The following is a 24,377-nucleotide window of genomic DNA, read 5'->3' on the forward strand; positions in this document are numbered from 1 at the left end:
GTCCAGAATGGACCCACAGTAAAGTAATTTTAAAGCAGAATTACATGCTGTCTGAGAAATCATAATCGGTTAATGCGTTGAAAGCACTTGGATGGGATATATTTTGCACCCGCCGTACTCGCCAGACCTTGCACCGTCTGACACAGCACTTCGTCAAATTCGAAGTTAGAAAATACTTCGATGAATTGTTTTGTCAAAGAACAAAGTTTCTCTGTGATAGCATCCATAAATTGCTTAATTTTTTTCATTTCCATTTCCACTTTTCCGAAATAAAAACGGTAATGACTTTCCGGTACTACTCTTAAGATGAATATTTCAACCTTTCTGGGTAATCCCTGCCGTATTTCCCAAGTCAACTTTTACCAGGTCACTAAACATATATGTAGCTTAGCTTTTTGTGGTGAAAGAAATCGCATTTCTAATTTATTAATTCTGGTCGGTTTTTGATCGCCTTCTTCAATCATGTTAATTGTGAACAGTATAAACGCTAATAATATTTGTTTCATTGTTTAATTGTCCAGGTGCAAATAGCTCATGACAAAAAAATCCTTTCCAACCACACCAAACAATACTTCTTCAACTATTGGCAACCAGTGCTAGATTAATCTTTAACATCCATAAGAAGCGTTAGGCATTGCGCGTCTCGCAAATTAACATCGACACCGCAATGATTCCATAGCCGGATAACGTCACGTATCTAGGTCTCTACTTCGACCGACGGTTCGGTTGGCATTCCCAAATCCAGAAAGCAATCCAGAAAGGTTCGGGGATAGTAAACCTGCTATCTTCTCTTATCTGTCAAGAAACTACTTACGCAAACTTCAGCACTAGTCTCCATAAACACCACATATTGTTCGATGAGAGATGAGATTCTAAATTTATAAATATTCATGTTTACTCGAGTAAAGCGTTAAAGATCAATTCCGAAGCGACATATTAGACAATATCAATGTAGAAATAAAAATGTTATTTATAGACAATCATTATGCTCAATAAGAAGTGGATCACAGTTTGCCTAAAATGGAAACAACAACTTAATGATTATTAAGAGAATATTTCTTTTTTAATTTTATTTTAAAATTTTTCTGTTTTTATGCAAATATGTGTAATAGAAAATATCAACCGAGTGACATGTGAAACACTGATTTAAGAAAATTGATAATTCAAATAATTTTTTTTTAATGAAGACAATTTAGCTAATATAGTTTCAACGTCCACTAAACTTGATTTCCATAAATAATTAGAAGTTTTACTTGAAAACAAAAAGGGCATCTGTTTTAAAATAATTCAAGAGTTGGCCCAAATTATATTGACAATTATTAGTCTATCAATAAATTTTAGAGATTTTTTTAATTAGAAGCTTTATTGTGAAATATCGCTACAATTTAAGTGTTGTTCATCGATAGTTGCTACTTTTTCCCATTTTTCAGAAACAGATTGTATCTCTAAAGCACAATCAAAGCTAATTGTAGCTTCAAAAAAGCTGAAACGTATCGGAACAAATAGTAATAGAAGGAGCGAGCTTTAAAGAATTGGCGGATGGGGTGGCACATCCCATTTTAATAATATTTACCAGTATGTTTTCAGTGATATTGCAACATGTGGTCAAGCGTTGTCATATTTAGGCGTATTCCGGCCGTTTTTATACAGTGTTCGGCTCAAATGCATAAATTGTAGCGATTTTTGTAGCTCATAGCTGATACCACACCAAGCTGATCCTATGAAATACAGGCAACTAACTTAGAACCATGGATATTTATTGCCGTTGATGACCAGCAACAATACGATGCAAGAAAGCTTTTCGATTTTACCGTTGAAGCAGCATTTCACGCATGACCAAACATTTTAACGTCTCTTGAATTCGATTCATACGGCAATGAAATAATTAAGCTTTTGTATCATTCCCATAACCCTCAAGCGTCTGCAAAATATATCTTCAGACTTGAATATTTTGATTTTTTTTTTCGTTTTACATGGATTATCTTGTAGTAATGCTTTCAATACCTTCGGAGTAATGTCCCCGGTGTCAAAATGCCTATTTTCAAAAAGGTTAAATCCAATATTCACATGTTGAAATTAATGAAGCATAGTTGCTATAAGCTTCACACAGCATTCGATGACGTTCGGCCAAACTTTTTTTTTACTAGATTGACCAGCTAGAACCAAATGCTCTTCGGCTGATGTCGCTTCAGGTTTGGGATATGGTTGTTTTGCAAGCTACAGAGACCCTGGGTTACGACTGGGACTGTCGTAGTTTGTTTACTACTGGGATTTGTGGACGGGTACGGATTTTATTAAGATGTTGTCGTATTCTAAGGTTCCTATGAAGAACCTCACACCGAGCATGTTTATGAAATTTTTCACAAACGGGATGCCTGATTCGAGGTGTGTGTTGATGTTCTTCATGAACCATGGGGCTCTGAATAACGCACGGACATTTTTGGATTGGAACACTTGTAGTAGTTCAAGTTTCTGGAGCCATGGGATAGGAACTTTATCGATTTGGAGGCAATAGGCGCGGAACTCCTTCCTGCCGTGGAACAGAATAACCAGAATTTTGCTCAGATTAATCTGTAGCCGCCAGAATTTGTACAACGCTATCGTTTGGTTCAGTTGTACTTGGGGTCTATTGCGTATTGCATCCGGTTAGTAACCGGTTGTGAAGAAAGCGGTATTATCTGCATAAAATGCTGTGTGGGATAGTTTGTAGAGCGGGAAATCAGCCATATAAAAGTTGAATAGGGCTGGAGCTAATGGAGCACCTTGCAGGACTCCTGCGGAGATTTGTTTGCGAGAGGACACTGCGTCACCGATCCGCACCTATCTATATATCCCAAGGACCTATCATCCAAGTAAAGCCGAACTTTTTCTTAAAATTGAAGTTATGAAGCTTCCTGATAATGTAACATACTCGGTACAAATTTAGTCGCTTTCAAAGCACTTAACACTTTTTATGTTTAAAATTCGCCGATATATATGTACGGGGAAAATACGTTAAGTGCCGACGTTCGAAGGCACGAGCATGCGGACAACCCAAAAACGGACCCCAGAAACAAAAAATGGGGGTCGACAATAAGCCAGCGTCGAATCGGAACGCTTTTGGTTATTATCAGATAGATTTTGTAGGCAATTTTTTAATATTATTCAGGGAATAAACCACTGTAAAGTAAAATTTATTATTTAAGTTTTATTTCCGTTAAGTTTAAAAGTTTACATCGGAAATGGGATACGCGTTCAATTTCGTTCGGTGACTTACAGTGATTGTTTACGTGTTGTTTACAAGTAGTATTTAGTGTGTAAACCGACGCAAAATAAAATCTATGGGAAGAACAAGCATGGAAAGGTAACTATCCTTAAATTTTGAAAAACATATGGCTGACTATGGTACAAATACGGATTTGGGTTCTTACGCAAATCAGTAGACATGATAATGAGGCACACCAGCAAGCTGGCATAATGTGGAATAGCAACTAATTGGTTGTCTACATAGAGAGTAACAACCTATGATAAAACAGCTCGCAAATAGCAAACCATAACCAAGGTGACAACGAAGCGCAGTAGCCGCTCATGATCTGCTGAGACGTTGGCCAACGATGGAATGATAACGCAGATCAATTAGGTGGGTCAGTTTTAATTTGCAAATAATTTTTGCCTGATTTAAATTATTTAATTTTACTGGTTTATTATGGCCTCTGTTAAAATGTATAGAGAAGTTAAGTACATATTACCCCTAAACTTCTGTTCGAGCTGTGTCTGATAAAAATGTATAGCGAAGTTAAGTACACCGTAACTCTGAACTTCTGTTCGAGCCGTATCTGATCAAAATTTATAAAGAAGTTAGGTACATAGTACTACTGAACTTATGTTTTAACTCTCTGTCACCAAGATGTATAGAGAAGTTAAGTACATAGTACCTCTGAACTTATGTTATAGCTCTGTCTCACCAAGATGTATAGAAAAATTAAGTAGATAGTTCCTCTGAACTTCTATTCGAGCTGTGTCTGATTAAAATGTATAGAGAAGTTAAGTACCTAGTACCTCTGAACTTATGTTATAGCTCTATCTCACCAATATGTATGGAGAAGTTACGTAGATAGTTCCTCTGAACTTCTATTCGAGCTGTGTCTGATTAAAATATATAGAGAAGTTAAGTACATGGTACTTCTGAACTTCTGTTCAGGCTGTGTCTGATCAAAATCTATAGAGAAGTTAAGTACATAGTACCTCTGAACTTATGTTGTATGTTAGCTATGTCTGACTAACAAGTATAGAGAAGTTAAGTGCACAGTGCCTTTGATCTTCTGTTCCAGATGTGTTTGATCAAAATGTAATAAGGATATTAGGCCACAATCGAATCAGAACGCTTTTTCTTAGTATCAGGCAGATTTTGTAGGCAGCTATTTAGTACTATTTGGGGAATAAACTACTGTAAAGTAAAATCTATTGAAGTTTTCTTTCTATTGAGTTTAAAAGTTTATATATATATATATATATATATATATATATATATATATATATATATATATATATATATATATATATATATACATATATATATATATATATATATATATATATATATATATATATATATATATATATATAAATATACATATATATATATATATATAATATATATATATATATAAATATACATATATATATATATATATATATAAATATACATATATAAATATACATATATATATATATATATATATATATATATATATATATATATATATATATATATATAATATACATATATATATATATATATATATATATATAAATATACATATATATATATATATATAAATATACATATATAAATATACATATATATATATATATATATATATATATATATATATATATATACCAAAATTTCTATATGTATATTTGTATATATAGCTGATTAAAATAATGCTAAGTCACACACCGCACATGCTTAATCCAAATAATTGGGATAGATTCAATTAGATCAAATATGTAGTTTTTAAAATAAAAGTCGGAAATTTCCTGGAAAACGCAAAATAATGAGACATATATTGCTCCGTTTATACCCGATTACACTTCGTAGAATGTATTAATAATTTCAACATTAATTAAGAAAATGAAAATTTGAAGTCATCTAGTAAGCTCACCCTTTTCTTCGACGCAATCCTTCTGCGCTGGTTCCACTAGGGAGGTAGTTTTGGTCGTCGACGATTCCGACGTCGGCGTCGCGTCCCTTTCGGACGGCGTCGTCGTCGTGACGTTTCCGTTTCGTCCGGCCACGGCAGCACCCGGAAAACATATGTCAGCAGCATTTCCAGTTCGGATGCCCTGCCCGCAGTGTAAGATAGTCAAAAGTCAAAATCGAATTTGAAAAAGTCGGATCCACAACACCAAACCGATTAAGGCACAATGTCGAGAAGACGAGCACTGTTTGTGGATTATATTTACCTGTCCGGAAGAGGCGGAAGGGCCTGATGTCGGATCCGAAGACGCCTCCGACGAGCTGGTCTCAGAGAAGTCCTCCTCGATCAGTGGTTCCAAGGTTCTTCGAGGCAAGAGACCCCGTAACACCGCTCCGGTTATGGGCGGTGTCATTAGCAGTTCGTCCATCATAATTTCCGTATCGTCCATGTTATCAGATGAAACAGAATCACCATTGGGCTATATTGAAAATATTTAATTATTACTGGTACTTTCTGGATTTATATTATAAATTAAAGGTTAAATCTAATTCAAATTAAAATACAGCTGCATAATTTATCACTAACAAAATATTTGGTAATCAAATAGTATTCGCAATTTATCGTTTAGATAATTCGTGCAATGTATTATTTTTTGGTTTGTTGGTTTGTTTTCTGGCTATAATGTTTCCAAGCCATTCAGATTGTTGCCTCGAAATACAACAATTATATTCTTGAACCTTTCGCCAAAATTGTTCATTGAATTTTACAAAACTGTATTTTCTCACAGATTAGAACCCGAGATTAGAACAAATCATAAGATTGCTGATACCAAGTGTGGAGGCACTACCACCACATATTGATAAACGAGGTATATAATACCAGAACTGTAGCATTAATTAAGATGCATCTAACACATCCACGATTTAATCTTGAATGTGTATTGTTTATTTACTCGCGTGTACTCCAAATTTTCTAAATTTTTGGTTATCTGGTATGGTTGTCTGTATGATGGTATTGTATTTTTGTATAGAATCTAACCAGTAACCGAATTAGAATATTAGTAGAATATTATTAGTTATTATAATTTTATGTAGATTAGGTAGGTAAGCATATATTTCATTTTAGTCAATTTGTTGAAATAAAAATTGACACCAGACAATACAAAAATACATTTATAAGGTATAAATTATTAGTAAGAGATTATAATTTAGTAAAGCTAATTTGTAGATTGTTATAGAACAAAAAAGAACAAATCAATTATTTATGTTACATAGACTAAAAAGAAAACTGGCTTGCAGGTAATAGTAAAATTTATCATTATACCTTAATATCAAACAAATAGTGAAGGAAGTTTGAATTAAAGGCCATGAATTCTTAAGACGATATAAATATAAGATAGTCAATAGAATTATCTGAAAGAAATACAATATTTTAAAGATTTTTAAAATTTTTTAAAGATTTTAAACATTACAATTTATTATTTATTTCAGTTTATATAATTATCTCGAGCAGATAAATAATTCGTACGTATTAAGATAATATATCATATGAATTTTACGGCAATAAGTAGAATAATATAGTCATGGAATCCATATAAATAAGAAGCAATTAATTTAAAGTACCATACTTAAGTATCCAGAATAATGTAAAATTCACAAAAAAATACCTTCACCTGGCACCAGGGACTTAAATGGCAGCTACAAATACTTGATATTTAGAAAAATTGGAGAAAAAAACCCTACTTTTCTCTTTTTATCATTTCCACAATATAATAACATTTTGCTTAATATTGTTAATTATTTTCATTGTGAAAAACTTGTTCCCTCGTTATTCGTTAACTATGTTATTTCTAGAATATATTCAAACTTAAAAATAAGTTTCAAACAAACCTCGAAAATATCAAATAACCTGCGCTCAGAAAGATGTAAAAAAATTGTAGAAAATTATGGAAAATATTTTGATTAGGTGCCATTCATTTATTACGTAAGATGATGTTTGGTAGTCGCCTTTTTATAAAATAGGGTTTATCTAGTTTAAGACCTACTGTTTAATATGGGCTCTGAATGGTGTTTTGACGCTTTAAGCCTATCGAGTGATCCACTTCGAGATCATCCCAGAAGACATTCGGTCTTATCCAGCATGGCTACTGAGGCAACTAGGATTATTTTTCTTATCGGAATCATTAACACAAACAGAACCATGCCTAAGCAGGATTCAAACCCGCCATTATTACAACAGTAAGAAGACTGTCCTGTTGCCTGTACCACTGTACCAACCAAGCTGGCTTTAATATTTATTGTGTAAGAATCTAAATGAAAAAAATACACGTTTGGTTTGCTCCAATTTTTATTTTTTAAAGAAATAATATCTAGGAACATTTCTGTATACTTACAAGAACCTAGTAAATCTAATTTTTTGGTAATAATCAACTTTTGTTTGGTCTTATTTTAACGTATAATCTTAACGTTTTTTGTGAACGTCCGTGGTAACTATAAAGGTCCCCTACGACCCCTTTATAAGTAAAAATAAGATATGGTCCATCCCTCCCCCAAATCGTGTTATATAATAAATTCAACAAAAATTGGAGAAAAAAATATTACTTTTCTCTCTTTATCATATCCACAATATTATAACATTTTGCTTAATCTTGTTCCTATCTATACTTTCCTACACCTTATTAGAATCTACGTGTTGTCATATTCTACCAATTTGTCTCAATAAATGCCTTTTTAAAGCGTAAAATGATACATGCAAGCACCTAATACATACTTTCTAAAAATAAATCTTATTTTTGTAGATATGCTTGAAAGAGTTACGCCATATATTATATTTTTAGTTGAATTAAATTTTTTTTGACGAATGAAAATTAAATATACTTACTTAAATTTCCAGACATTGTGTATAAATAAACGTTGATTTAACTAAACTCATATAAAAAGAAGAACTGAATAGTTACCTGTGAACAAAAAAGCTTCATGCACTAAAAAAGTCAAAACAAAACAATAACATCTTATTGGAGGACATGCACTAGTTTGAAATGTTTTCAAAAAAGCGTGTCAGCTGTCTAACCGATAGTTTTCCATCATAGTTCGGAGAGTTCGGTGAGTTTAATGGATCATCCATATCACCACCACTGGTCGGGGTACCCCACACTTCCTCGCCCGAAGTCGCGCCAGAAGTCTCTTCTTCTTGGGCTTCCTCACCGTTTGCTTGATTTTCCGACGTCCTTAGATACCTGGATAAAGTATCTGGGTCACATTCACAAAACTTTGAAATATAGAATGTTAACTTAAATGGGCACATCCGTAACAATGAACTTATGAACTCTGTAATCATGAACCATGAACTTAAGTTGATAGAAAGCCGGCGATAAAAAGATTACAGAAAAAAACTATTATGTACTATTTATTTAAATCGGTTATTTAAAATTTGATTTTACTGCTTTTAAGAAGAAATTATGACCTTCTAATAGGTTGATCTATTAGAAAATTCTCTACTTAAATTTTTTTGAAAGGTTAATTATCACTTAATTTTTTCAATAGTTCCTGTAGACATTTTTGATTTTTTTGAATAGGAAAACTAACAAAATTTGCGCTGTTCCGGAGTGTGAAGATTCTAATAAAAGTTCTTAGTTCCTTCCAGAAATGGCTTATAAAGGTTAACAATGATAAACTTAAGAGCCTCTCTCAACAGTATTTATCTATGCATAGAAAGGTTTGCTCTTTATTTATGCTTATTTTAGACCAGAAGACTATAGACCCAAATGTGGTGGACCAGTGCTTACAAAAGATACAATTCCTAGTTGCAACCTAAATGATGTAAAAAGTAACTAATTTTTTTTCAAAATTGAGACAATTCAATTCTTTTATACAATTATATGTCCATATAGATTATATTAAAATAGAAGAATATGTGCCTTCAACTTCAGCTAGGCAGGAGCTAAAACCAAAAAGAACAAGTGTGCGTAATATCTTTTTTTTATTTTTCATAATTCTTATTTGGTAGAATCTAGAACTCGGATAGTATTATTACACGCCAACTTATGTTAACGCCAAATGATCGACGTTATTACAAACAAGTAGTTTCTGTTTCTAAAGAAGTTTATAGACTAAATAGACAAAAACAGAGCTGATAAAAAAGTTACAATTCCTTTGCTGTCGAATTTGAAACCACATAGCAAAATATTATTGCGATTATATACAAATTTATTATATCACATTTCCACGCGCAGTTTCAAAAGCGAAAAGCAAGAAAGTTCACACTTGATGATAAGATATTACATTTAAGCTTATTAAAATGTAGCGCTCGTGGTTACAGATTACTATCTAAAATTTTCTCAAGAAAATCCTTAACAACTTTATTAAGTAAAATTCCTTTCCCAGCAGGGAAACTAGCAGCAATGTATCGAACCGTCATTCTCATATCTGACTGAAATGTACTTTCATATAGGTAGGTATTTTATTCATGTGTGATAATTAATAACAAGAAAAAATTATTAAACTATTTAGACCTTTTTTTCAAGGTTGTAAGTTGGGATCACATAGAACAATTTTATAGCCTCAAATAAAGAATGGAATTTCAAATATGTGGCAAAATTAACTGAACAACATATTATAAGAGGCAAAACTAATAAAATGAAGATCAAGTGCTGCAAACAGGTGTTCAGCAAAGCCGCAAGAAATGTTATTATTATACTTCTCATATATGCTAATATAATTCTGCAAAATCAATCAGAACCCTTCCACTACCAAGTTAAATTTATGACACTGCAAAATTTATTCTGTTTTTGAATAATTTATTTGATCCCCAAAATGTATCCATCCGCGATTTATCATCAACTTCTGATCAAATTGTATTTTGATAGAAAGCTCTATATTTGTACAGAAAATGGTTGTGGAAATATTAGAAGCTACGGCATTAGAGAAGTTTCTCCGACACCTGACTATTTTGTCTCGGCATTCAATAGTCTGATTATCAACAGCACTTTCTCTCGAAGATCACCAGCAGTCAACTGTGAACAGAATGTGTCAAAAGGAGGATTGGACAAATTACGCAATTTGTTTACAACCGAAGTCGTAACTGGCTACCAATCTACAACAGCCTTCACATTATCGTTCATACCTTCCATAACAATTCCTACACCTATTATTAAAGGATATAAATAATCCCAGGAATGCCGACCTGCCCCCAGGAGTCCTAAACCAATCCAATCCAGACAAGCCTCTGGCAATACAAACGCTGCGTGGAGCAACAAGCAGAGTCTTGCAGAATCAGAATCAGAATCTTGCAGTTATTTTCCGTCTAGCTTTCAGTACTTGTTCACTCGTCGAAATGGCTGCTTCCAAAGTGCTAAAAATCATGTCGTGTAACGCCAACAGCTTACGCGATAAAAAGTGGAGCTGGAACTCGTTCTATTGTCTTCAGGCATCGATATAGCACTTGTTCAGAAGACTCACCTAAAATCCTCTCATCGTTTTTCGCTTCTAAACTACACAGTTTACAGGAATTACGGTGTTTCAACCCTCAGTGGCGGAACTGCTATCCTAGTCTAAAAAGGAATCAAATACAACCTTCTGCCTTCAATTGTATTATCACCAAACATCGAAATCATCTCTATCTAGGTGGAAACTCATGATCATTCAATCTAGATTACCTCCTTGTACAGGAAATGTTCCATGCAGAACTCGTCTGCGTTCAAAACTATCTTCGACGGCCAAATCTCAAAAGTAATAGATGAAGACTTTAACGAGCGCGCAATTGAGCGGATATCGTAGCACTGAGAGTAAATGAGAGTGAGTGAAAACTCAGGGCTCGTTCTCGCACTGCCGGATGAGCCTACCAATTTTCCTGCTATTGGACAACGGAGAACTCCACGTACTCTGGACTTTTTCATTCTCCAGAGCATCAATCGTCCTTCTGATGTATATGTTCTCGACAAGTTACACTCGGACCATCGTCCGATTATATTAACTCTCAGGGACTGTTGTGCAATCGAAATTCCTCATTTCAAAGCCAGGAAGAAATCGACTGAAAGAGATATCATGAAATACTCCTGGAATCCAGTCAAATTCCGAAGATTGATCTACCTGACTAACTCGAGCGTGCTGTGTTCCAGCTAACTCGAGACATCCAGTCCGCCTATCAGAATTCATCATTCGAAGTTCCATTTTATTTAAACTCTCAAAGAGAGTCAGTTTCTGAAAGCATCAAATCACAGATCCGACTCAAGAATCCTCTCTATCATAGAGCTTGTGCCATCCTCAACCCGGCAGACAAAATGGAAGCCAACAAAGTAAAACGGGAAGTAAAGGAAACCATTAAAGCCTAGCGATCCGAGAAATTAAACTAGTTTCTAGCGGATAAAAGACTGGATGGCCCCCCAACTTACTGGCGACTCTCTAAAAGCCTCGTGAGGAAGGCGCAAAACGTCATACCCCACCTGAAGTCAGGAGACAGGAATATTTGCAGTCAGTTAGCGCGACATATCAAAAGTTTAATTATATTTCATCTACAAATAAACAAAAAATTGTTGCAAAGAGAAAACTGCGAAAAACCTAACAACTAATCAGAACAGAAGAAAACAAGTGAAAATTCAACAAGCCTACAAAATAGTCGAAAGAGCTAATAAATAAGGAACAAAATAATACTATTTAGAAAACTCATTGCCAACTGATGCAACGGAATATTCTCACTGGAAAGTACCAAAAAATATTAAAAAACCTCAGAACATAAACTACCAATTTAAATTGGTAACAATACGTGGACTAGGAATGCAAAGATAAAGCGGAAGGAAGTAAAACAAACAATACACAAAGAAATCAACATTCTACATCAATCAATAATACAATCAATTCCAAAATAGCTCCTGATTTTAACCTAATAATTGGAAAAATATTAAAAGAGCTGTCAGGAAATTGCATCAAATTAATAACATTAATATTTAGTGCCATACTAAGTCTTAATTACTTTCCTTGCACTTAGAAAGTGGCTCAAATCATTATGATTCTTAAACCTGGGAAAAATCAGAAAGCGGCTCCTCTTATCGTCCTAGAAGCCTGTTACCTGTAATCTCTAAACTTTTCGAAAAACTATACGTTAAGAGATTCAAAATAATCGCAGAGGAGAGATATAGTATTACAGACCATCAATTTGGCTTTCGTAATAAACACGGAACAACAGAATAAATACATGGATTAGTGAAACAAATTAACAAAAACTTAAACGATAAAAAATATTGCTCCGCTATATTTCTCAATATTTTTCAGACCTTCGACAAGGTGTGGCACACTGGACTGCAGGCACTGTTAAATTGAAAAAGCTTTTGCCCCATACGCACTTTCATTTGATTTAATCGTATCTCACAGACAGACATTTCATTGTCAAACAGGGTTACGAATACACTGACCTATATCCAATACATTCGGGTGTACCGCAGGGCAGTGTTCTTGGCCAATTATCATCACACGAGGATCCAACATCAGCCACAAGAAACCTCCAACTTCATCTAAACAAAGTTGAATTGTGGTTGAAAACGTGGCATATCAAAGCAAATGAGACAAAATCTGCCCATGTGCTCATCCTTTGTATAAGAACATGTCCCTTAGTAAAATTGAATAATCATGAACTTCCGCAAATAAACAACGTTAAATATCTGGGAATGCATTTTGACCGACGTTTGACATGGAAAAAACATATAGTGACAAAACGCAAGCAGCTTGGGCTTGAACTAAACCTAATATATTGGCTGAGAGGGCGTAAATCTACATTATCATTAGATAATAAAGTATAGCTGTATAAGTTAATACTTAGGCCCATTTGGACCTATGGTATTCAACTGTGGGGTACTACTGGCAAGTCTAACATATCCTCCAGAGGTTCTAGAATAAAGTGTTGCGAATCATCGTCGATGCCCCATATTACGTGTCCAACAAACTGAATTATCTTAGAATAAATTATCTGAATCCCCTTAACGAAACCTCGAACTTCTCTGAAAGACTATTAGTGCATCCCAATGCAAACAGTTGAACGTGCGCGATGATAGTCAGTGAGTCATTTAATAATCTCTAGAATAAGATAGAAATGTCAGGATGGTTATATTATATAACGGAAATCATATAATAATATTTATTGCCTATGGACCGATTGTTAATGTTCTAAGAAATTAATTTAAAAAAATTAATTCCCCCTGTAGTAAATAGGCCCGCTTTGCATGTCCTCTTGTGACTTGGACGAACATAATTTGGTTACAATTTTATATACGCTTTATAAATAGATTTATAAGATCTATCGGTTTTATAAGATTACATTCTAAGCCTGTAATCTTGTGGTCAAAATCAGTCATAAATACTGAAATATTGATACTAACCGCTCGAAAAATCCGCCGGCGTTTCTGTAATCCTCGCCCAGCCGTTCGAAAAACGCCATTTTCTCAGCCACATAGCTACCAGCTCGCGCTGTCCAGCTCATTATAGAAGAATGATTAAAAGCCTCATTATCAATGCCCAATTCCTCATCATCATCAAGATCACTCTCGTCCGACGAACAATGATTCATGGTTTCCTCTTTCTCTTCCGAGCCACACCGTTCTAGACTAGACACGGTACCGAAGCGCCTCAGGGTCAGCACGGAACTGCTCAATGAATGGTATGGATGGTCCTCAGTCTGCGGAGAATCGTCTGGAGATATGTCTGATTCATGGAGGATTGATGTGTGGTTGTTTTCACATCCTATGGAAAATGTAGATGCTGTGCGGGAAACTGTCGTCGAATGGCAATTGTTGAGGTTGTTACAGGAACATTCATCAACATCATCGGATTCCTCGCGTTTTCCATTGATGACGGAGCTTTCTGGTGTTGGAGGGGCTACGGATATTTGCGGAGGTGTCTGAGGTGAGTCCATTTTCATAAGACTAGCAACAGGGTTAGCACATAAACCTAAGAAAACAATCAAATAAATGAAAAATTAGGATAAGAATCTGGGATTACTATTACCTAACAGTAAAAGGGGTTCGAAGTGGTGATCGTCTTTATGCTCGTCGTAATGATTTTGAAGTTTATAGAGTTGGTTGTGATTAGTGATTGCATGATTGTATGGCGGATTGCTATTACAGTCTTTCATATGATGGAATTGGTTTACTTTGTTGTTGGCTATGACGTTGGACAGGCAATTCTTGTGACACTGGCGGCACATCTGGACGGCTTCAGGAACTATTGGACTAGATCGAACTGTGACCTGGCCATAATCATATATACTTCTTAATTTCTTATTAATTATTATGCTTTTTTTCATTTTAGAAATAATTTACTAATGATCCAGAAAATCAAACTTACCTGGCTTTCTGTTGTTGTGCTCTTGGACGGACTTTGTTCATCTTGATCGCTCATGTTAAGTTCCTCGCTATGGCTCTCATTTTTTCTTGAACCGTCGGAATTTGTTAAATTTCCTACAAATATATAAACGCTTTAAAGGTTTCAGAGTATTTTAATGCTACAAATAATATTGAGTTTGCCACTGAATATTTTGTTACGTAGAATAATATTTTTAAGCTTGTTAAGTTTTAATTTCCTATTGTTTTTTACTGTATATTTTTGTTTGTTGAGGTGTATTGTTAAGTGTATTTGCAGAGAATCTTGCTATTTATTAATTTTATGAAGAACATGCTTTATCTAAAACTATTTATAGATATTGATTTCGACAATTTAAAAATGTTAGGCTTAATATGATATACAGAAGATCGCTCAGATGGACCCCAAAAATGTAAAGACGAGGAATTTAAGATATTAATTAAGTAAAGATAGATTTTTAATAGATAATAAAAACGTTCATAAACTATTTCCAGAAGTTTTGTGTGTCCAAAATATACAGTTATAAGTTACATCGTATTGATATGGAGTTGGAATGCAAAAAAATTGGCTATCAAACCCAGCACTTCAGCAAATTTAACGTCCAAGAGGTATTTCTTGCAGTGTAAAAAATATTATTATTATTAGTATTATTATAGTATTATTAATTTATTCAGTCAGATATTCATTATTGTTTGATAGAAAGAAACCTGCAACCCATGCACTTTTACAGAAACTTATTAAAGTTTCATCCATAAGAACTTTGAGATAACTTAGAGATATTGTATAGATTTATTGACATATACCTTACCAAATGTTCTGAGTACATGCCTCTTTTAAAGTTAAAAATGATTAAAATGCCTGCAAACACCTCATGGTAATTCATTATAATCAGTTTGGGAGTTTGTTGTTTTAAAAGCTATTTTAGTTACTACAATAAATTTAGTCAATTCAATAAATATAATCTCCATCTATTATAAAAATGATAATATAGTAGACACAATAATTAACGTTCCAGAAAATAACGAAGATAATAACGAACATTTACCTTGAGGATCGATCAACTGAAGCTCCTCGCTACGTTTCCTCAACATTTCCTCGGTCCATTCCTCGCCCAGCTGCTCAATAATGGGACTTTCTGGTCGGAGATCATCGAGCTGCCCTTTCATCCACTGCTCCAGGTGGATCGCGTTACATTTCCCATTGAAGCTGGTCTTGCCCATTTGTTTGCACTTGTGCTCGATCAAGCTCTCGATCTGTCGTTTCACGTCCAAATTGGACGAAGCGTCATTGTTTCTGCTACAGTGGTTGCTGGCTAAATTTTCAGGCTAAAAATAGTTGCCCATTAAAAGCGCATTTTTGTCCATTGATTGAGAAATGGTAATGACAGCGGATGAGGCTCATAGATGAAGAATTGATAATCACCCTGACAATAACATAATATACTACAAGTTTAAATATTTTATCTTAATATTATTGGTTGACCATGGACATTGATATCGTTATTTTCTTAATTGCAAAATACAAAAATTAAAAATGTTTCTTGATAAAATGTAAAATATTATTACCACAGATATATTTACAGAAGATTTATTGATATCTATTGTTAATGAAAAATATAACTAATGTGTAAAAATAAGTTTCCATATTTCCAACATCAACATTTTAGCAGTTTCTAATTTTATAAATTGATTTTATCTGGGCTTTTTATCTATTTCTATAAATATTTTCCTAAATGCAATGTTAGAACTGTTGCTGGCTAATAAATAATGTAATATTTGTGTTTCTGTATAAAAAGCTTCTTTTAGAAAAATTAGTAAAAATCAGAACTGTTGCTGGCTAGTCAAACAAAATAGTAGATAATTCATAAAATACTGAGATTGGGAGAATTTTTTTTCTAATAAAATATTGTACCAGCAAAATATTTCCAGTGCTCATTGGAGCTATATTATGACGAGTTTGAGAAGTAACAGTTCATACGAGGGTTGCTATTTATATTTTGAACCTTGGCAATACTCAGTGCAAAGTACTTTTAGTCTCCAATTTGACGTTTATGATGTTTTGTCATTTGAGTACAACTTGCGTTGGTTACTTTGTCTCAGTGAAAAAATGGGGTCAACTCGTGAACATTTTCATGCGATGATTTTCTGTGACATTCGATATGGATTATCAAGACATGAGTGCATCCACCAATTTACTTCGACTTATGGCAATGAAACCTCATCCTTGGCCACTATGAAAATTTGATATGAAGGATTTAATAGTGGCTGCAGTTTGCTCAGGGATGAAAGTCATTAAGGTCTTCCAAAATCAATTGTGCCAAAAACATTGATTTTTTCGTTATGTAACTTAGCATGATATTAGTATAATGAGCATCAATAAAATAGTATGGACATTTAGCAGTGAAAAAAAATTTTAATAGATCCTGTATAATTTGAAAGAAGATGCTCATGATACTTGATGCGAGGATATGGTCAAGGAATATAATCGCGGTGTATTAAAAGCTGTGTATAACAACTACACAGGTGTCCAAACTTGTATCTATAAGTAACAAAACCAAACAAAACACTAATTCACTGCATGGCTCTTCCAAGACGAGCTAAATATAACAAAAGTGATTTTTGCGAGAAGAACTTTGAGGTAAATGGTATTCTGAATGGTGTTTCGTGAAATACAAAAAAAGAAATAGCTGTTGCTAAGGATCATTCTTAATCATGACAATGAAAGCTTTCAAACATCGTCGGAAAACAACAATTTCAGTCAAATAAAATTTACGTAAGGCTCTATTAATTTTAAGGATAATAATATTATCAATAAATATTAGCTGTATGGCTTAAATGTTATATATTTTAAATCTGAAAATTCGCCGTCTCTTTACTTCCATGACTTGACAGCTTTCCTTAGGGTCTCATATTATCGGGAGAGAAACTTGTAGGTTTCGATGCAGTTAAATCAACTAATTTGCGCATAATGTCCAGAATTTTGAAATATTTTTTCAAATATGATAGTTATATGGGATATAATATGGAGGTATGGTAACATTTATTCAATGAGGTGACACTATAGCACCTTCGAATGGTAATATTCATGAACTCGATCAAAAGTCATGGGGCTTGGAAAATTGATATAATTTTCGTAATATTTGGCTTTTTTTGCTTACAAAAAAGAAGATACTAAGGCTCATCGATAACTGCATGGCGTGTTTGATAATGATTAAGGTTTATTTGAATACGGGTAGAATCAATTTGTTCATTTCATCTTGTAAATTTATTCATATTGTGTGGTGTTTTGAACTTTTTATCCATTAAGACGTGTTGTAATGACCAGCACAAATAATAGAACAAAAGTATTACCTACTTCCTTAATCAATAAATACCAATTATGCAAAACAAACTTCTTTAAGTGGAGGGTTTGTTTTGGCAATAATGTGCTCTGGACTAATGACTTTTAATATTTGAAATTCTTGTAAAAAAGACAGTTTACATCATCCCTCTCAATATTTTATAAAAATATTGTATTTTATAGTGGTAATTATTGAAAAACACATGTTCTTGCCTTGTTAATGTAACCCAAGTTGTGTTGACAAAATCACAAAAGTCGCGGTCTTTTGTAATATTTGTGTTTCTGTATAAAAAGTTTCTTTTAGAAAAATTGGTAAAAATTAAATTACATTCTTAAATATCTGCATGTTTTAGTCAGACTGCTATTTATAAGTGACAACTAAATAGAAAAAATTTTATGATGTTACATTAATTGAGAAAATATCGAGTTGTGATGAAATTGAAAGAATATCTTAGAAACTGAACTATTTCTTAGCAAAAATATATAACACATAATAGTAAAACATGCATGAAGATATAGAAACAGATGGTTTGGAAATATTTAAGTAAAATTTTATTTATATATTATTTATTGAAAAATATGTTAAAAGCGATATTAAAAAAATTAATGTATATAGACTGATAAAACATTCAGAAACAATTCTATCAATAACCAATGTCCATTGGTAGAATGACTACAATTCAACATCCCACGAGCCCTCGAAAAAATGTCGAAAAATAAATCTTGAACTAAAACCAAACCAAACACCCGTATCTAGTCACTCTACTAAACTTAACTCTATATAATCTAAGAGTTCTAAACTCAACTAAATTCTAAGAAACTAAAAAAATCTAACCAAAACGAAAAATGTTCTAATAAAAAATCAAGAGGTTATTAAAAAGCGTTTCTTTTTAAAAACATAAAACATTTATTTGCAAATATAATACAATTTCTTTCCATAACAATAAATAAATTATATCTATATGTATAGAAACCAATCTTATAGTCTAAATCATCATGATCTGCAAACACTGCTGATTAATTACTTTCTCATTTCTTCTAGGAAAATTTCAAGTAAGGGCAGTAGTATTAGCTCACAAAATAAATGTTTTCTTTTCACCTTTTGTTTACGCGATTTATAGTCCTTTTTGGAGGAGGACGGGGTACGGTAGAGGGGATTGAAAGCATTATATATCGTGTATATTCTTGGAAGCTTTTTTCAATGGGGAAGGATCAAACGTACAATGCCGAGAGAATTTCTTCGAGAGAATGTATCGAATTTAAATGATTCTGAGAACATGTATCTAACACTAATACTGTTAACAAACTGAAAACCTAAATATGATACTAATACTGATTATGAGAATAGTGGATGGAGTGTCAAAACCGTATGGACGTATGTTGGATTGGTAAGCAAGTAATTTGGTTTTGTATTATAAAATATTATTACATTCGATTCTAGTAATACTTCCAACTCTTGACCACCATCGTCATTATTCCTATTAGATGGGGTTCCTTTCGATGAGATCTTAAGGCCAATGAGTTAATGATAAGACAAATTTTGATATGGTTATTTAAATTTTCTATCAAATTCAACAAAGCTATTTGTAATGATATATTCAATTATTCCACAGAGTAGAATCCATTTGTCTTCAATTGTTGTTATTCTTAATTCATCTTCAAATGTCTTGAGGAAATAAACGATCCTAAGAGGGGTGTATATGAACTTTAAATGTGTTGATAACTTTATCATCACGATTGTTATACCTTATGATACCAAAAAAAAACTGATGAGATTTCACAATAAGTCATAATATATTTGAAAAATTGCACGTTATAGATAGTATTCTTTAATTAACTCTCAAGTTCTATTAACTGAGCTCTAACACAAAGTATTTGGAATCATGTACGGTAATACAATATTTCCACCAAACTTATAACATCATTATTTTTTATTATCATCGTAAATTGATTCTGAAAACTATATAAATTTTTTATCATAGACATTTTTAATTATTAAATATTGAGTAACAGTATATGTATGTACTTCAGTTTAATACAGAATATAAACTATCTATAAGTTATTACCCATTTTGTCAGTATCCTCCCATTCCTAACAAATGCGTGCGTATTGTATTGTTATAAGTCAGCCCTAAAACCGAAAATACTTTCTTGCCAACCCAGTATAACAATTTAATTACGGTTGTATACAGAAAGTTTATCAAAAGACGAGATACTGTTAGATATCAAGTTTTACTTTCTAATAATGATTATCGAAAATGGAATGCTGACGCAGTCAACATAAACATCAAGATCCTTAGATGTATTATTGATAATTAAAAATCGTCCGTATGCGGAGTTTTGCTGCTATTCTGGGACATTCCGTCAATATTCAAACTACTTAAGTCATAATCAAATTGACTGATGTCCCATATGTCGTCCCTTAAGTCTAACTCCCTATCATCGCTCTCATCTGACTCATCAGTAATTTCCGTGCTGGGAGTTAGAATAGCACTAGGACTTGGAGCCTCTCCGATACTCATTTTCTGATGTTCTACTGATTCGGAAACGAACACCTCGTCACTGGGACTCCGATTGAAAAACGACTCGAAAGTGTTAGGTGAGATTGGGATTGTAGATGACGATAAATGTTTGGTGGAACAGCTATGGGAAGTTTTGGTGGAGCACAACCGAACCGAGGGAACTACCTCGCAATACTGATCATCGGAAGAGGTACGTGACGATACATTGGCGCTGGGCGTCTCGGGTGTCCTGGACAAGGACTGAGACTGCATACTAGCTACCGTAAGTAAATTGGTGTCGTTCATGAAACACCGGTTCAAATTAGGGTCGTCCAGCTGGGTTTCCAGATCGTTGTCGCGTTCGTCGGACACAATCCGGACCCTACACGATTTGGCGAATGGTTTTGTATGGGGACTTAGGTTTGGTGTGTCGGGTGGAGTGTCGTGCGCAGCTGTTAAGTCAAAAAAGGCGTTGTTGCCATGTAATAGACGCACCTGCCGACGCAACGAGCTGGTTTCGGCCGATTGCAGCGTACCGACGGAAGAGGTGATTGGCACGTCGGGCGATTCCATGGGCGAGCTGAGCGAACCACCGTCCAGGCCAGAATTCAGCTGGAAGCTGCTTGTGTGGGTGGAAAATTGTTTCTGTTAATTATGATCAGCTGATATTTATGATTTACCATCGAAAATACGAGCTCAACGAGCACAGTCTATTTAAACACGTTGGTTACAAAACCAAAAATTATGGTTAAAATATTTATCAATTAAAAATATAAATTTTAGCAAATATTCTAAATTAAATAATAAACATGATAGAGTTTGTAATTTTTTTAAAGCTATTACCAGACAATATAAAATTTAATTCAAAATGACTGTCTACATTCTATGTAAAGAGGTAAACATTCTTGGTAAAAAGTATTCAGAACAATTTGGAGTTGCCTTCCTGAGAATGATAATTGTAGTTTTGATGATAAGCCCTTCAAGAAACATGTTTTGGCGTACAACACTCAGAGTGGAAAAAGTGTTATAAATATTGGTTCAAACGCTTGCAAGATCATAATGGAGAATACTTCGAAAAACAATATTTTTTTCATTTCCGTTAATAAATTACTAATTTGAAACATAAATAGTAACCTTGTGGAATATAATAGGTAGCAATATTTATTTATTCAGTCGCAATCAATCATTGCAAAAGTAATGTAAGTGTAAATGTAGTGTTATTAGTAGGGAAATTAAGTTGAGTTAAAGTAAGATAATTAAGATGAAATAAAAGATTAGCACCTACCAATATCGCTATAGAACGAAACATCAAACGTAAAACATTTTTGAGCCATATATATAAGACTGGATTCGAAAAAATACTTAGATTCCCCAAGAATTAACAGTGAAAAATTAAACAGACCAAATTTCCATTATTATATCACTGCTCAAGCGAAACAAAATCTAGCTATTTTTGAAACAAATGATTGCGGGTGTTAGAAAGAGGGTCACGTATGGAATAGTGTGATAAAATATTCGTGATCGAAATCCACAGAAGCTTCACAAGGGGTTGAAAAGCTCACATACCATCTAGGGCGATGGTTAGTGTATTATGTAAATCATGAGCTGCTCGAACCTGACCAACCCGTCAATTTTACTATCTGCTCTAAACAACCAATGCGATAGAATCAAGCTATTGAAACAAACGCTCAAAATTGATTAATAAAAAATGTGTCATCTTCCGTCGCAAAATCACTATACCGAATGGTCATCTTTAGTGACTGGATGGAAATTGAGAGATGCCTTCCTGGGAATGATTACTTTAGTTTCGATGACAAGAAAAAGTTGCAAGGGATTACATAAATATTTTTTTCCAAATAACCTTGCACATAGACTGTTGGTTCTCAGATTATAGTGGCGTTTATTGACTAAAACTTGCCAAACTTTTGGATCGACGAAATAACAGTCAACTAAATCATCAGGTTAACAAAAAACCCATTCATACATGGTTACATAGACTACGTCACACTATCGTCCATTCCAAAAAGTATCCTTGCCAAATCCTATTTGGTTTTTTTCAATATTGTAGGTTTCTTGGAGAATAAACCTAATTACCCTAGACATGATTCAAAATGGATGCAGTTTAAGAGAAATAAATAAAGAGATCCTGTAAATGAGCAATAGGATGCAATACTCGCGTATTATAAAAAGGCCGTTTTCCGTTTCTATAAGGCTAAGGTGGCCTTGGCGTACAAACCCATTGCACAGTGTTGGTTGTAAAGCGTCCCCTCTGAATGTAGGAAAGTATATGTAGTAGAAAGTGGGGGATAATAAATATACAGTTAAAAGAACATCAACTATGTGCGAGATATGTACAAGCGGTCCAATCAATTAGGTTGATGGTTACTGACCAGACATTGAATTCAAAATAATCGAAGATATTTTCTAAATTAAGAATCCTCTCCTCAAGACTATTTTGAAGGAAAGATATAAGGGGGTTTTGAAATTTATTACATCAAATAATTTACACTAAGACCAGCGCTCTAAAAGGAATCCTATCTGGCATACTATCATCTCGGTCCCTATGGAAACTGGCACTTGTAAATATGTAACGATTGTGAAACGCTGGCCTTTAGTCAATAAACGGGACTCCAATCATTTCAGATGATATTAAAGTTTTTTAAGAAATCATTTAGAGATACATTTCATGCTCAAAATATCACTCATAATCTTATGAGTATCAAATGAATGTGTATATATTATAAGATGTGCGGGTAATTATTTTCCAGTTTTTATAAAAGATTTCATTAACCATAAGTATGCAATGTTATCACTTGATACATATATCATTTTATTCTACTGACATTAACCTCAAATCTACGCGAGTTATGTTGCGCCAAAATAATTGCGTTATAAATTTATAATGAGCTTTGAGATTTATGGCGAGAGGGCTCTTGAACCTGGAAAATCTAAATGTTAACGAACGAAGTAAATTCGAATCTAAATAATATGGCTACAGTATAAGAGAAATGGAAAGTACGGTCTTTGAATATAGACAGCAACATTTGGACAGCCAAGCTTGAAAGCTCCTGGAAGATCATCAGCCTTTCGATACCCTCAAACACTTGAGGTCACACTCAAGTTTCAGCTGTTGTATTAGTATTTTCTTAACGAGATACCCAACAATCGACATTCACTCTACGCTTAGCCATTCCTCCTTTACACCAGATGGTCAGCCTCTTTTTGAGGTATCCCTAAATAGCCACAAGAAGATATATTTTCTATAACTCTAGAGCGGGTATATGGAATCTAGGACTATGATTTTTGAATGGGACTAGTGACATTTGGAAATAAGACAACTACACATTGCATTGAGTTATGAGAAGATAGTAGGTCATCGAATAAGCTTAGTTTTAGGACATTACACATAACAAAGACGTGCCAAACATTCTCTAAAACTCTGTTGTTTAGTCTTAGAAAATTGTCTAATTCTGAAGTTATTCAGTTAGGTAGATCGTGGTATTATCAAAATCCTATTTGAGCTATAAACATTTCTCTTTCAGAATATTAAATAAGGCTACATTACAAGTTGGGTTTTGTTTTGTGGGTGCATTACGGAATTCATTAGCTCTGATTGACTGGTTTAAGGGATTTTTCAAATAAATTTGCAGGATCCCAATTATTCGGGATTTTTGGCCTTTAAATTCTGGATAGGAGAATGTTGTGCGTGTTTATATTTATAATGGGAAGAAGCTAATTTCACTCCCCCATGCTTCCACTTTGATCTCTGGCTTTATCTGTTGCTCCCTAGATGTAAAATGAGCTCTTTTCTAAATATATTTTTTATACTTAACTAAGAATGTCAAGTAGCTTAGAAAGTACATATTATTCCAGGATTTTTAATACCAATTCTTAATTCTGAATACCTTTTACACAGTTGATATATTAGATATGTTTAATAGAATATAAAATTTCCTCAATAAATAACCTCAACTGTATGAAGATAATTACTGAAATAACTTGTTAAAGAA

At 33.6% G+C, this 24,377-nt stretch overlaps 1 protein-coding gene across 1 annotated transcript in view; it reads right to left on the bottom strand.

Annotated features, from left to right (window-relative positions):
- The window catches only part of PsGEF (Protostome-specific GEF), a 101,304-nt gene that overhangs the window by 15,329 nt on the left and 61,598 nt on the right, over window positions 1-24,377 (bottom strand). Inside the window, exons 16-23 of the mRNA XM_076401873.1 lie at window positions 20,863-20,986; window positions 15,573-15,852; window positions 14,513-14,625; window positions 14,174-14,414; window positions 13,549-14,116; window positions 8,253-8,418; window positions 5,449-5,661; window positions 5,148-5,328 (exon numbers count right to left, since the gene is read on the bottom strand). Of these exons, the coding sequence (XP_076257988.1) occupies window positions 5,148-5,328; window positions 5,449-5,661; window positions 8,253-8,418; window positions 13,549-14,116; window positions 14,174-14,414; window positions 14,513-14,625; window positions 15,573-15,852; window positions 20,863-20,986 (1,886 nt within the window). The remainder of the gene's footprint in view (window positions 1-5,147; window positions 5,329-5,448; window positions 5,662-8,252; window positions 8,419-13,548; window positions 14,117-14,173; window positions 14,415-14,512; window positions 14,626-15,572; window positions 15,853-20,862; window positions 20,987-24,377) is intronic.

This window comes from Rhynchophorus ferrugineus, unplaced genomic scaffold (genome assembly GCF_030347505.1).
Source record: "Rhynchophorus ferrugineus isolate W39M unplaced genomic scaffold, kcgeb_rfMv2 rfM4, whole genome shotgun sequence".
Lineage (NCBI taxonomy): Eukaryota > Metazoa > Arthropoda > Insecta > Coleoptera > Curculionidae > Rhynchophorus > Rhynchophorus ferrugineus.